The 14,567-nt window shown below is 35.6% G+C and overlaps 1 protein-coding gene across 2 annotated transcripts; it reads right to left on the minus strand.

Annotated features, from left to right (window-relative positions):
* Positions 1-39: 39 nt before the first annotated feature.
* LOC102583929 (probable serine/threonine-protein kinase At1g09600) lies at positions 40-6,629 on the minus strand. 2 transcript variants are annotated; one of them, XM_006363600.2, is made up of 9 exons: positions 6,515-6,629; positions 5,305-5,809; positions 4,304-4,588; positions 3,685-4,002; positions 3,193-3,420; positions 2,514-2,614; positions 843-942; positions 469-756; positions 40-380 (listed from the first exon to the last, which is right to left on the minus strand). In XM_006363600.2, exons 2-9 carry the CDS (start codon positions 5,749-5,751, stop codon positions 213-215), a joined length of 1,935 nt encoding a protein of 644 aa, XP_006363662.1. In that variant the 5' UTR covers positions 5,752-5,809; positions 6,515-6,629; the 3' UTR covers positions 40-212. The 2 variants fall into 2 exon arrangements, with proteins under 2 accessions (XP_006363662.1, XP_015159029.1); XM_015303543.1 differs by lacking the exon at positions 6,515-6,629 and adding an exon at positions 5,892-6,292.
* Positions 6,630-14,567: the final 7,938 nt, after the last annotated feature.

A 14,567-nucleotide genomic window follows, 5' to 3' on the forward strand; every position in this document is an offset into this window, starting at 1 on the left:
CCCCCCCCCCCGCCCGCGAGGTCCCCCCCCCCCCCCCCCCACCCCGAAGGAAATGGCCTTAATGCGCGACACTTTGTACTGGAATGTATCTGTATCTCCTCCTAGGTCCTTTACAACTGTGGATCTCATTTACATGACAAAAGAAGTAAATTGTTCCGGCAGAAGTGAGCAATCAGTTCAAAAGATAGGAGGAGGAGGATCATGAATTTGGCCTAGTCATAATCATAACAATTCTTTTTGGTCCTTCCTTTTTCTAGACGTGCTTTTCGAACAGCTTCTTGGATTTGTCTCTCATGTTCCTTTAACATGTCTTCCATACTTCCCCCTGGTGGCACTAGTGGTCCAGAGCAAAGAAGTCTACTTTTCTTTGGCACATAAACCTGTAACATCAAAAAGGGATAGGTAAAACGTTTCAATGTTAAATTAACACCTGCAAATTGGAAAGTAAAGATTAATTGCAGTACACACCGTTGAATCCCCATAAGATGACCCGTCATCCCTCTTTGAATGAACACTTGAAAAGTCTCCTACAGCTCGAGACGTGTGAGAACCCTGTCTTAGAAACTCTCCACCGTGTTGGGATGTACATGAATCCTCTTTGACTTTGCGAGAATATCCAGCTGCATTAGGATGGATCACTGAAGTTGAATGAATAAATCCGTTCCTATTTTTCACTCTTGGTGGCTCAATAAGGAATCCACTTCCACTTTCTTCTAGAGGATTATATTTAACACTGATGCTGATATTTGATTGTCCCTGCAATGTGGAAACCATTCATTTTCAATGACAGTGAACAGAACAGCCTTAATTCAATTTCTTTCGGAAAATAGAAGAAGATCAACCTGCCCAGAAATGGATTCTGTAGTACTTTCTCCCTTTGATTGCCTTGACGACTTGCTCAATGATTCATCTCCACATCCTTTAACACTCTCAGCTTTCCGCCTGGGATTAACAAAATTCTAAATTGTGAGACTACGCAAAAGTGAAAAAGTACAGACCAAATTAATCATGAACGTAAGAAAAGTACAATACAATAGTACAGGTTATTGGTAGCTTACTAAGATAGTCCATAGTCATGATTTTATTTACAGATACTTCAGTTAGTGAAGTTTGTTACGTTTACTCATAAAAGATAAAATACTAAAGGGCTGATTATGTGTGTTTTGGTGCAAATTTGACTTCTTTGCTTACTTTTTGTTAAGTAGTTCCCAGAAGAAGTGTGGTATTAATTTTACATGTTTTTCTAGTTTAAAATTTACAAGTTAGATTTTTTTTGTTATTATGTTCATAAAAGTAGTATTCAAATCTCATGTTATTTGGGAGAGGGTTTGGTGATTTTTCCCTCGTATATAAGGGTGGATTTTATTCTTTTTGACAACAACAATGTTATAAATATTATTGAGAGTTATTTTCTTTACACCTTTGTGTAATAGTTACTTAGGTTTCATCATTAAACCTTACAAAAAAGATTTATTTCAAGAGGTAAGATTACTTTTATGCTTGATATCTATTTATTTTTTTATGACAAGGGAAATCCGCAACCGCTACCCTTTGGGTGCGCACAGGGTAAAAACCCCGCTCTTATGCAATAGAGAGCAAACCACATAGGAAAGGTAACCCGCACTAGGCAAACCCGGTGCGACGAGCTCGACCTTTCTTTTCTTAAAAATGAATAGATCTCTTTACTTGTATGACTTAGATGTCTCGTATTTTCTCGAAAAAGTGATTCTATTGATGGGATTTGGTATGAGATCGATGATCTCGATGAGATTAATATTCCAATCTTTCTTCTTAGAACGTATTGATTTAACCCCATAAGCGGGGCCAAGCATGTTGCCGCCAGAAGCAAAACCCCGTATAGAATCTCCTAATTGTTCCAGAGCTACTAGAAAGGGATTCTTTAACCAGAAAGAATTCGGTTCAGATGGAGGATACCTATCCAGAAGTTTTCGCAACTCAATCATAGATGATGGAATCATCAAAGATTTGACCTTTTCGAACTCTCTCTCTAAACTCACTAGAGGCACGGGAAACAAAGAGAAGATGTTTGCTTCAAAGAATGCTTTCAAGCTAGGAATTTAAGCACGGATAGCTTTATTTGACAATTAGCTGGAAGTCAGGTATGCCTATTCAACATAAACTAAGGCACTAGGTAGATCGTAGATTGTCGGGTATGAATTCGATTCTAAGTCAGAGAATGCCCATGAATAGGGTCTTATTACAGAATCCCCAGAAGGCAAACCCCTTGCTTTCTCTGGCAAGGGGTTTCGAACTTGAGACCTCCAACATGGAAGTCCCAAGCCCAAACCACTGGGCCACCCCGAAGGGTTGATATCTATTGTTCTTGTTCGAATTAATTGGAGAATGTAACAGTAGTGCAACTTGAACTCAAACTGATATTGAAAGAAAGAAACAAATGCAGAGACCATAACATAGAAAAATAATGTAGCAAATGGAATGATATGCAGATTTTAGATACGAGGAACAGGTTGTGAAGAGCTAAAACTAGATACCTTCTTGCTTCCTCTTCTCGAATCTTAGCATCATATTCCTTGCTTGGAGGATATTTGGGTAAACTAGATGGATCACAAGGTAAGGGCTTTGTACTGAAGAACTGAAAGTAAAAAACAAAACCAAAGAAGATATAAAGCAGAGTAAGCACTTACAAAAACATATAGAATACTTTAGGTAATTTGTGAAAGACAAACTTGGTATGCCAAATAAGATAAAACAATTATGTCTAGAAAAGGAAAAAAAACACCTTAAATCATATCAATGTCGGCAGGCTGCAAAACGTCAATGCAGAATAGGTTAACAAACAGACATTAATCTGCTTGGACCATTTGAGTTCATGAAATATTCAAATGATGATGTAGAGAAAAACCTCCAAGTAATGCACAACCAGATTAATTAAAAAAGAAACAACAAGGTTGATTCTAAAGCAAATATGATCATTAAATAAAAATTTCTGAATGTTCACAGGATAGAAGAGAATGTAATTTCCAGCGATTAATAATGTAATAATACTTGCTTAAAAATGCTTCCAATCATGATACAAGGAATATGAATGACCATTACAAGCAAAGGAAATAAATACTCTTAGTTGCCTGATAACCACCGTAGATGGTATTTGTCACTCAAATGGAAAAGAAACTAAAGAGGTGTTGCTATTCAAGGAACATGGTTTCTTACCTCACTGTTGAGTGCAGAATAAGCAGTACCACGCCTTTCTGGTTCTATTGAAAGTAGGATGTCAACAAGGGCCAAAGCTGAAGGCGGAAAGTCCTTGAATGTATCAGTGACACATCGCTTGTATGGGTGTTGTGGCTTAAAGCTAGTAGCATGAGGTAGTTTTGATTTCTTCCAGTATTCTTCGGAAGGTGAACCACAAAGTTTGAAAATCTTATGCATTTGCTCCACCTGCAAAATTGTTTCAGGAACCAACAATGAATTGTGAACTCGGAAAAGTCAACATGCATGAAACTGAAACAAATGTATAGAACTAGAATTTACTGTGTCAAAAGCATCAAACAAATTTAAAGTGGAAATTAGAGAATAGCTTTAAACTCTTTGGGTAATGGAATAATTCTAAAGCGACACTTCCAAAGAGATCAGACGTGTGTTAGGAGGAGATAATCAATCATAAGTGAATAAAGTTTAGATTGAAGAGTGAATTGAAAGTACCTCCGTTCTTCCAGGCATGATAGGCTTTCCAGCAGATAATTCAGCGAGGATGCAGCCAGCACTCCACATATCTATGGCCACTCCATATTCCGTTGCACCAAGCAAAAGCTCAGGAGCTCTATACCATAGAGTTACAACACGACTTGTTAATGGCTGTGTTTGGTTGGGCTCAAAGGTTGTAGCCAAGCCAAAGTCTCCAATCTTTAGAACACCATTATCATCAATGAGAAGGTTTGAACCCTTAATGTCTCGATGAAGTACACCCCGGCTATGACAGTGTTCAAGTCCACGAAGTAATTGTTGCATATAACATTTAATCTGTAAACCATCATTTAAAAATTTGGAGAACATCGAAATATATCGTGTAGATTAAAATGCAGCTACCGGAGGGTGGTGGTAAAATAAGTTTAATTTACACATGATTTTGTTCGTCTTTGGGCCTTATTTTCTTGCTTTCACTTAGTCTCAGTATTCTCTAGGTTCAGTCCATGAAGGAGTCATTAAACAAGTTAAAAGATTTATATTCTGGGAGGATTTTCTGCTTTTGAATCTAGTTAGGACTTGGGTGTGCTAATTATGAATATCCCAGGGTTTTTCAGACAAGAAGAGAAAGATGTACCTGTGCTTCAGTAAACTTAACCCGAGGTGCTGCTGCAAGTCCAGCAAGATCGTGTTCCATGTATTCAAATACAAGATATAAGCTGCCTGATATTCTAGATGTGACCAAAGCCTCAAGTTTCATAACATTTGGGTGGTCCAATTTACGCAAAATAGATATTTCCCTTGCCATAAAGCGAACACTCTCTGGATCCATATTGACAAATCTCACTTTCTTCATTGCAACAATTTTATTGGTTTTAAGGTCACGGGCCTTGTACACACTACTGTATGTTCCTTGACCAATCTGCAAAAAATTTAAACATTTATCAACTTAATTGCCGGAATGTATGAAAATTCAAACTCTTTATAATTGTCCAAAGATCTCTGAAAAACTAAATGACATTATATGTTTGGCTGGACATAAATTTATGTTTCCACAGTGCTTCCAACAAGTACAAGGTAATCAAGCACTCTCACCATATGTTAAGGAAGTTCATATTTGGAACTCATGAAAAAATAATACTAGTACTCTTGAAAATCGTTTTATTTACAATTAGAATTGACAATCCATTGGGGGAATGTTAGTAGCTCAGTTGGTTGACGACCTCCTAAATATTCACCTTCTTGGTAAGGTTCGATTTCCCACCTTGTACTTCCATTCCCCTGTCCCCAATTCTTCTTATTAAAAAATAAATATCCATTTTCCAGAGGTACTCCTAAGTAACCCAAGAAAAGGAAGAAAAACTCTAATGGATCATAAATAAAGTAACTTTTTAAAAATAGCCACTTTGGATGGAAAATGATTCAGCTACGTGTGTCAAAAAACAAAATGATCTCTATGATAGAAGCAAATTCAATACCCTGAGTAGAGTATGAAATTTCCAGAAATAAGAGGAACAAGGATCCGTAAAGTACAAGATGCAGATATCAAAGTTGAGCAAATTATGGGCTGATATGTAGAACAAAATGCATGAATGATTCATAAATAAAACATGAGCAGAGAAAAGGTGTAGAACTGACTTTATTTAATTTTTCAAATGAGTCTGCACTTCGAGGAAGCCACCCTTGAATAGCCTCAGCTGCGACAGAAGTAAGCCACGATGGCCATCCTGCAGCTCCGAATTCACCCTTTGCAGCATTAGGTATGCTTACAACTCTAGACATTGATTGTTGCACTCCAAAATCAACGGTGGAGCGCCTCTTGTGATGGCCTTCCTTAGGCCTCTCGATAATTCTTGTTTTTCCATCATCCTCAACTTTTGTTGCAAGGACAGAAATAAGAGCAGATTCTGATGTCCGCTTTGATTTAGAATTCATAGGTATTATTTCAATCTTAGGATTAACTAAGTCTACTTTAATCTCCTCTCTATGCAAGGGAGCAACCATATGTACAGAAGATTTATCAACTTCTTTTTGTTCGAAAACATATTCATCTTCGGAAGAACCCTTTGAGCAAATGCAGCCCATTCTTTTGTAACCAATATGTTGTGTCACTCAAGACACATTCGAGACCCGCATAATAAACCTGCACCAACAACAAAATTCACTGGAAAAATAAATATATGTATATTGCAATTAAATAAACTTGTCATTTTCTAGTTTCTTACCAATCAATGCAGGCCTCCAAATCCTCTCAAGAACCCAAAATACGAGATTGAAATTGAAAACCAATTAATGTCCAGGATCTCAGGAACGAGCAGGAAATATATATATGATTTCTTCAATAAATATCACCCCATAATTAATTAATTAATTTATGTCTTGTTACATAGCAATTTTGCTTTCAAATAAAAATGTTAAGGCAACCCCAAAAAGTCAAAAACCCAGACCAGAAAAATCCAGCATTACAACCAAACATAAGAAATAAAGATTCCAGCATATAAAAGGGAACAATAGGTTGGTGCACCAAAAACCAATTCTATGCTTTTTGTTAAAAGGATTGATGCAGCAACTCTGGTCAAGGATGATACCCTAATGGGGGAATGGAACAAAACTTACTTTGATTTTTTCCAGAAATATTTCAACTAATTACCATTTTCTTTTTCTTTTTAATTAAAAAAAATACATTTTCTTTTACTTCTTTATTTTCAGAAAAAAGAAAAAAAGAAGAAAAAAGATTTTTACCCATATATTTCAGGATATTGATGAGAAATCAGCGAAAAACACGAACAACCAGTTATTATTATTTTTTCCATGAAAGACATAAAGATAGAGGGGAATAGTAGTATACCTTGTGCCTTTATCTTTGGTTTGGTGTGAGTACTTTTGGTGTCTCTGAATTTGTGCATTGTTTGATGTACAAATCTCCATTCTCATTTTCTGCAAGTAGCAAAAAAATGTCGTAATTCAACTCTGACGTGCACTGCAGTAACCCAAATCTCTTTCTGATTTGCCACGTGGAACTCATCAAAGTGGTGGGACCCAAAAAGAGAAACTTTTCTACTACTATCATTTCGTTACCCCAAACCATCACATCCTTTCCGTACAACAAGAATGTTTTACATGAAAAATCATTTTTGTCACGATTTACTTTTCACGTATTAAAATTAGAGCCTTCAAAAAGGGCTTAGCCCATGAGGACGGCTCGATCCAATCTGTTATTAGGGTAGGGTTGGAATAGTATTTTATAAGCCCGTTTAAAATTGGGGCTTATAAGCCCAACCCTTTTAGGCCCTTAGCCCTTGAGGCTTGATCGGGGTCGGGCCGGGGTTAGCTCATGGGCCAAATTATTTAATTTTAATTAAAATAAATATTAAAAAAATAAGAATAAAACTTGTGATCGAATGTTTGTGGAGTTTTTCTAAGGAGCTTACCCCATGAATTTCTTTATTATTTAGTTTTGAATATAAGACTTGGATAGTAAACACTATTTATATTATATGTGATCGAATGTTTTATGGCTTGAACAATTAATTAGTTTCTTGATTACATTTAAAAAATACTTTAAGTAATTATGTATTGCTAACTAAAGTTTTAATCAGAAGTGTTCTTTAGTTTACTAGTTTGTTTTTCAGATATTATTATTTTTTTCTTTAATTATTTATTGCTAAATTTTATTTAGAATTATTGAAACAATGTTACTGTTTGTGACATTGATTTGACATAAAAAAAAAAAAAGGGCCAGCCCGCCCCAGCCCTTGACCCTTCTGGGGTTGGGCTGGGTTGACCATTTTACAGCCCTTTGAAATGAAGGGCCGACCCGCCCCAGCCCATCAAATTCTTTGGCCCACGAGGCTTTGGCGGGGTAGGGCTGGGCTGACCCGTTTTGACAGCTCTAATTAAAATAATGATTAAATTTGGTGTTAATGGCAGTGGCGTACGCAGGATTTTTCGTAAGTGATGTCACTCTTTTAAAATGAGAATATATATACACAAAATATTTATTCTTACAAAGCACCAAATAATTACTAATAAATAAAGAAGGTCAAAGAAAAAAACACAAAAAAAATGAAAAAATGAGGTTGTGAGGTTTGAAACCGAAACATTCACAAAAAATATGAAAAAATGAGGTTGTGGATGTTTGAAACTGAAACATTCATTGTGGTTCTTCAGCACAAAACCATCTAGGCTACATGCATTCTCTATTAAAGGAATGTCACTTATAATATATAATCGTTATATCCGCTTTTGTTTCTTAATTGTATATACCTATTTAGTAATTTTTTTCGACGAAGCAGTGTCAAGTGATACCCCTTCCACCTTCCTAAATCTGCTCCTATGTCGATAGGGTCATTTGTAGATATTCAAATTTTGTGGGACTCTACAAAATTTGTTTGATTTAGCTTATATCTTTGTAAAGAATATTATATTCCCTCAAAGAGGCATCTCGAATATTCTATAAATTCATGGAATATTCACAAAGATCAATGGAGATCAAATGAATTTCAAGGAGATCTATATCATCCTAGTTCAAGAAGTACGTCACTATTACCCTCGAATCACAGAGAAATCTTAAGAGAGAATAATCGAGGAATAAGTTGAATTGTACGCATATTATTTTATCAATAAAAATTCTTGTTTCTTCATAGTTTATTTATGCTTGATGTGTTGTCCATATATTTAAAAAATTGCAGTCAAATTCTGGCACAATTAGTCAATCTCTACCTCCCATCTCAACTTTCAAACATCACAGAATGTCGAAATGACTTCAGAGAAGACCAACTCTCAATCAACTGCTTCTAAGGTTGCCGACTCCAAGTTCTCCATTGAAGTATAAAGAGTCCTTGGTGTTATCTTTGGAAGTTTCGAATGTGTTATGAAGAGCAAGGCGACTCTTCTAGGACAACAAACAGTTCAATGGTCCTTCACATCAAATTCTATTCTTGGGTTTTCAACTCCAGAAAGATCAAGGTCCTCCACAAATGCTTCAAAAGAAGGAAGCAGTGTTGCTGACAAGATCAAACAAACCTCAGCTCTACTTAACATTTTTGGTTTCAAGAACTTTACCACGAAGAAGAACTATGATTCAATTAGTTAATCATCTCCACATACATCACGTAATATGAGTTTGTTGAAGATCAACTTGTGTGACAGTCTATGTTACTCTTCTACGTCCATAATGATCATGCAAACAATAGTGACTGATGCTTCATCCATGGAGGAACAATTTGCAAATCTGGCAAAGCTGGTTGAATGTAACATCCCGGAATCAAGAAACCTAGAAATGGGAGGAAGTGGGAGGTCACCAGCCCTCCACTGATCCATGGCACCCTTCATGGATCCCTTCACGGGCCGTGAAGGGCACCACAACTCGTGGTGGTGCCCGTGGTGAAGTGGACAGTGTCCTCCCTAAGGCCAAGCTCCTCTCACGAGCACCCAGACGGCTCGTGAAGAGACAAATGGGTCGTGGTGGTGGTGGCCGTGAAGGGAGGCAGAATCCCCCAAAGCTACTGGTCTAGGGTCACGACTACCCAGACGGTTCGTGTGGCTCTCCATCTGGAGGTTCGCGTCAGTTGTAAATCAAGATCAACTGGGTTTTTTCCTATTTATTTTATTATGATACTATGTTGTTTTATCCATACCTAGGACCCCTATATAAGTAATTTTAACCCCAAATTCAACCCATTCAAGTCATTCTCTCAAAAATTCAAAGAAAGACCAAGTCTTTCTCTCCTAAATATTTCTCTCTCTAGAAAACATGAAGAAGAAGAGTTCAACCTAGGGTTCCAAGGCATGTGTCTAATTCCACCATTGAAGGCAAGCTTTTGGCATTGAGGTATGATAGTTTTCATCCATGGATTCCTTCTATTCATGGACTTCCCAAATTCTCCTATTTTCAAAGTTAGAAATCTCCAATTGCGTTAGGGTTTTTCTTCTATGTTGTGGGTTCTCTTAATTATTGATTTAATTGATTGAATTATGATCTTATATGCATGAATTGAGTCAATTCTATAATTTTATGATGATTCCCCATGAACCCATGTAATTTCCATGTTTTCCAAGTAATGATCATATGTGGGTTTTGGATTATGAATAAAGTGTTTATGAAATTAAGCATGTTCTTATGGGATTTATGTAAATGTTTTAAGGATACTTTGAGAGTGAAATATCAATGATAATGTTGTTGTGTTGTTGAAAGGATTTTCTCATATACACATGAAAGAATGATTGTGAAAGGTTTTCTCACATTATAAGGATTGTTAAGGTTGAAAGGTCTTCTCACCCAAAATGAACCAATGATTGAGAAAGTTATGTAAATAATGAGGCAAGAGAAGATTACCCATGCTCTCTAATTGAATGCCAAGAGGTGATTACCCATATCATATGTGTTGACACCCAATTTTGGCCTAATATTTTTTCAAAATTCGTAATTTTAAGTTTTTTATCTAATTTTAAATAAGTTTATTGATATTTATGCTTCTTTGTCAAAATTTCAGGATTTTTTTATCAGTTAATTTTAATTAGATTTTTTTTTCACAGTCGGTTGAATACATTCAAATATTTGTTCATATTGATTAAATCATTACTTATGTTAAATTGCATTTTTTGCACGTCATTGGCTACGTCCATTACATTTTTTAATATTCATTTTATTCATTACTTTTGTTAAGATCAATTTTGGTGTTTTTAGCACAAACCAGAAATACAGTTAAATACAGATAATAATTATATACACATATATTTTATTTAACCAACAATTTTGGGTCATAACCTCAAGCCCACAATTTGAGTCCATTGTATAATTATTTCCTATTTAAGTTTTGATTAGATCAGAAAATAAAGGTGGTGGTGGATAAAATTTTAGGGGTAATTTTCAGATTTTTTTTAGTCTTCAAAATATTCTCTTTTACTATTCTTCATTTTTTTTCCGGCAAGTCACCGGAGTTTCGCCTGAATCCGGCGAGTCCACCACCCAAAACCCCCATTTTTTCACTTCTCTTTCCTTCACTGTTCATCCTTAAAGAAAACACCACCAAAGAACCTCCAAAACCCATCTTCTCTCTCCCAATGCCGTTTCTGGCAAGACAACAAACAAACAACCATTCAAATTCCCCATTTTTCCAACCAAGTGAGTTCGCCACCACTGATCTGATAAGTTCCGACCAGCAGCTCACACACAAGCACCAAAATCCGCCTGTTCTTCCCCAAAATTGACACAAAACAGCAACCAAACGACCCCACAAAATAGCCAGCAATGACCCATTGTTCTCACCCATTTTTCTCCAACCAAACAACCCATCTTCTCTAGCCAAAATGCAAGCAAAACCTCCACAACAACCAACAAACCACCAGACCCAAAACCATCAAGAAAATAACCTCCAAACGACCAACAACAGCCACCAAACAACACAAGAAAATCATCTCCATTTCCTATTTTTCCGACCGCCACCCTAACTTCTTTCTTCCGGCCAAAACCTCGCCTGAAACAACCCTCAAATCACTGCCAAATGCAACCAGCAAACTGACCACCAAACGACCAGAAACAACCAATTTCCTCCCTTCATCTTCTCCATAACTGAAACAACCAAACAACCCCAAAACTTGCTTGGAACAGCCACCAAAAGGCTCCATTAAACCACCATTTTCCCTTACTAGACCACTACCCAAAACCCCCTTTGTTCTCCCATTTTTTTTGGCAAAACCACCGGATCCCAACCCTTTCCTCCTCCTCGTTCGCACCACCAGTTACTCTGACGAGGATTTCAAATCACTGATGAGCCAGAGTAAAAATAAAGGCTTGTCAGTCTCCTTCCCCTTTTACATTTTTCTTCTGTTTTATAGGTGTTTGGCTCAAAATCGGTGAAATTCGGTGAAGCTCCGAGCTCCCAAGTGAATCGGAACAACAGTCTCAAAACCACCAAGCTCCAGCGAGCAAAATACTTAACTAGAGAACCAACAACGATGACAAGTTTTGTTTCTCTTACTTTAGTTTCAATATTATTATTGTTACAAAACCTAAGAACAAAAGAACAATATAAAGATGAAAACAAGAAGAATATAAGATAAGAGGAACAATATAATATAACTTTCTTTCTTTCAATTATTCACTAAATCTTCAAGTGTATACAATATGAACCCTTATGTCTCTATTTATAGAGTAACATAGAGACATACAAAAGGTTAGTCATAAACATGACATTAACATGAATATAATGAGGGAGGCTATGGATGTGAAAGGTTAAAAGAATAATGGTTATAAAGGTGAAGGTTATGGAGGTTATGATTATCTTCATAATGAAGGAAAGTCATGGAGATAATGGGTGAGAGTAACTTCTTGGTGTAATGGACATCCACACTATAATATTTAATAACACTCCCCTTTGGATGTCCATAGATAATATGCCTCGTTAAAACCTTACTAGGAAAAAACCCCGTGGGAAAAAATCTTAGTGAAGAAAAAAGAGTATACATATATTTTAATACGCTTTGAATGTTGCCTCGTTAAAAACTTTACTAGAAAAACCCAATTGGAATAAAATCATGGCTAAGGAAAAGAGTACAACACATATTTTTCTCCCCCTAATAAAAACTTTACTTGATATCTCGGAGATGATGCATTCCAATCTTATATCAGAACTTCTCAAATATTGATGTTGGCAATCCTTAGTGAATGAGTGTACAAGATTATCACTTGAACGGGACTTTGAACGTATATCTCACCATTTTGTTGAAGATCACGCGTGAAAAAGAATTTTGGTGAAATATGTTTAGCTGATCTCCTTTGATTGTATCCTCCCTTCAATTGAGCTATATATTATTTTCGTATATGGTGGCTAAAATATCCTTTTCCAAAGGAAAATCACATATTTTCTGAATATGATAGATCATTATTCCAACCAAAAACCTTTCCGGCTTACTTCATAGATCAATGTTATTTATGCATGATTTGAAGAAATGGTTACTAATGTTTGATTCTTTGAACGCCAAGAAATTGTTGTGCCTCCATATGTAAATAAATAGTTCATTTGCGATCGAGCTTTATGCGGATCAAATAAATATTCTGCATCTACATAATCAAATCATTTTCGACTAGGAGATTGATCATTTCAATTTTATTGAAGCTCATCTTTTCTTTTCAAAGAAAATCTCACATCTTCTATGTGTTGAGTCACTTGCTTTGTTAGTTTCTTGTCATAACTTGAATGATAATATGACAATCCTTTCACATAACTTTCGTTATTTATATCTAATAATCTTCTAGCATTTGCATAACCAGCAGTCTGTAAGTGCACCAATTGCACTAATACATGACATTTTAAATCATTTTCATGAGATCAAAAAGAATCTTTCTCTGTTTAAGCAGTCATAAAACCATTGGGTACCCAATGTAATTGATTTAAGACCTTTTAAATCCTTCAAGGATTTTCATATAACATTCATAGTCTAGTTAGACATAATAATAATTTATTATGCATATTCATGTATTTCATCTATTGCCAAAGTGAAACAAGTATCATTGCATTCATTATACATATTCAAGTATTTCCTTTATTGCCAGAGTGAAACAAGTATCATTGCATCCATCACTAGAGAATATGTCTCCATTTAATAATGTCAGGATTTTTGTGAAAACCCTTTATGCCCCGAGGCACAAATCATACTTTATATCTTACGGTTATACTTTCGTACAATGATTCATTTGTACCCCATTAACATATATTTTGATCTATGAACTATAAGTTCAAAAACATCACTTTTCTAAGTGAAACAAAATATACTTGAATAGTGCATTTTATTTAGCTAAGCATTCATCTGTCCATACTATATGACAGATTTAAATTTAAGATCCTCATAATCATTTATAGCATTGAGTGCTACTTCATATCAAAGATACCGTCGACGGTCATTTTGATTCGATTTCAATACGACATAACTTATCAAGATCTCTTCATTTTTCATCATTTTCAGGTACCTGAACCTTTGCCAAGGTTTTATGAAGTGTTATCTCATAGTGCTCTTTCAAAGCACATACCTCATTATCATGACCATTTTGATAATTTGCTCCTTTCCTTCCTTAAGGAGTTTACGTTTGGAATCGATTGGTCTATCACGCTTCTGGCGTACCATAAATAAACTCTGTCCTTCAAGGACTATTTATTGGAGCATTTGCAACTTAATTAAAATATTGGTCAGTAAGTATATCTGACAAATTATTTGCAACATTTTTCAAATGAATTATCTCTTGAACTTCAAGTTCACATTTTTTTTAATGAGGATCTAGATAATTCACTCCACACATAATTTTCAGATGCTAAACATATCTCTCCCTAATGTTAGAAAATATATCATTTACCCCCAACCTCATTTAGGGATCCATCTTTGTGCATGGTGGAGCAATAAAATCATATGTGCACACATCAAATTTTTAGATGGAAATTATTTGGTTCCTGACCTTGAACCAATTGTGATAGGAGAACCTTGTTGGCTTTATTTGAGAGATTTGTTCTCATAATCAGTAGTCTAGCTATAATTGGAGGCAAACAATTTCTGCTAAACCACCCAGTATTATCAACATAATTTTATAGTTTGGAATTGTGCTCTTAACAATTTGAGCAAACAACCTTACAAAAACCAATTTGTAATTTGATACAAATGCACATGTGACCATACCATAGATGCATCTATTAAATCATAATATTAAGCAGTCCACGTGGTAGGTGAACGGGCCCATATTCAACTTTTTATATGTTCTAAATAATTTCAGGGGATACAATCCCAACCTTAGCTGTTACAATGGTCATTTTATCATGAGAACAAGCAACACAAGAGAATTCTTGAAGAATCTTTTATTTCTTCAACATATAACCACATGAATTCTCAATTCTTTTGCATCACATTTGAAC

This window comes from Solanum tuberosum, unplaced genomic scaffold (assembly GCF_000226075.1).
Source record: "Solanum tuberosum cultivar DM 1-3 516 R44 unplaced genomic scaffold, SolTub_3.0 scf00447, whole genome shotgun sequence".
Classification (NCBI taxonomy): domain Eukaryota; kingdom Viridiplantae; phylum Streptophyta; class Magnoliopsida; order Solanales; family Solanaceae; genus Solanum; species Solanum tuberosum.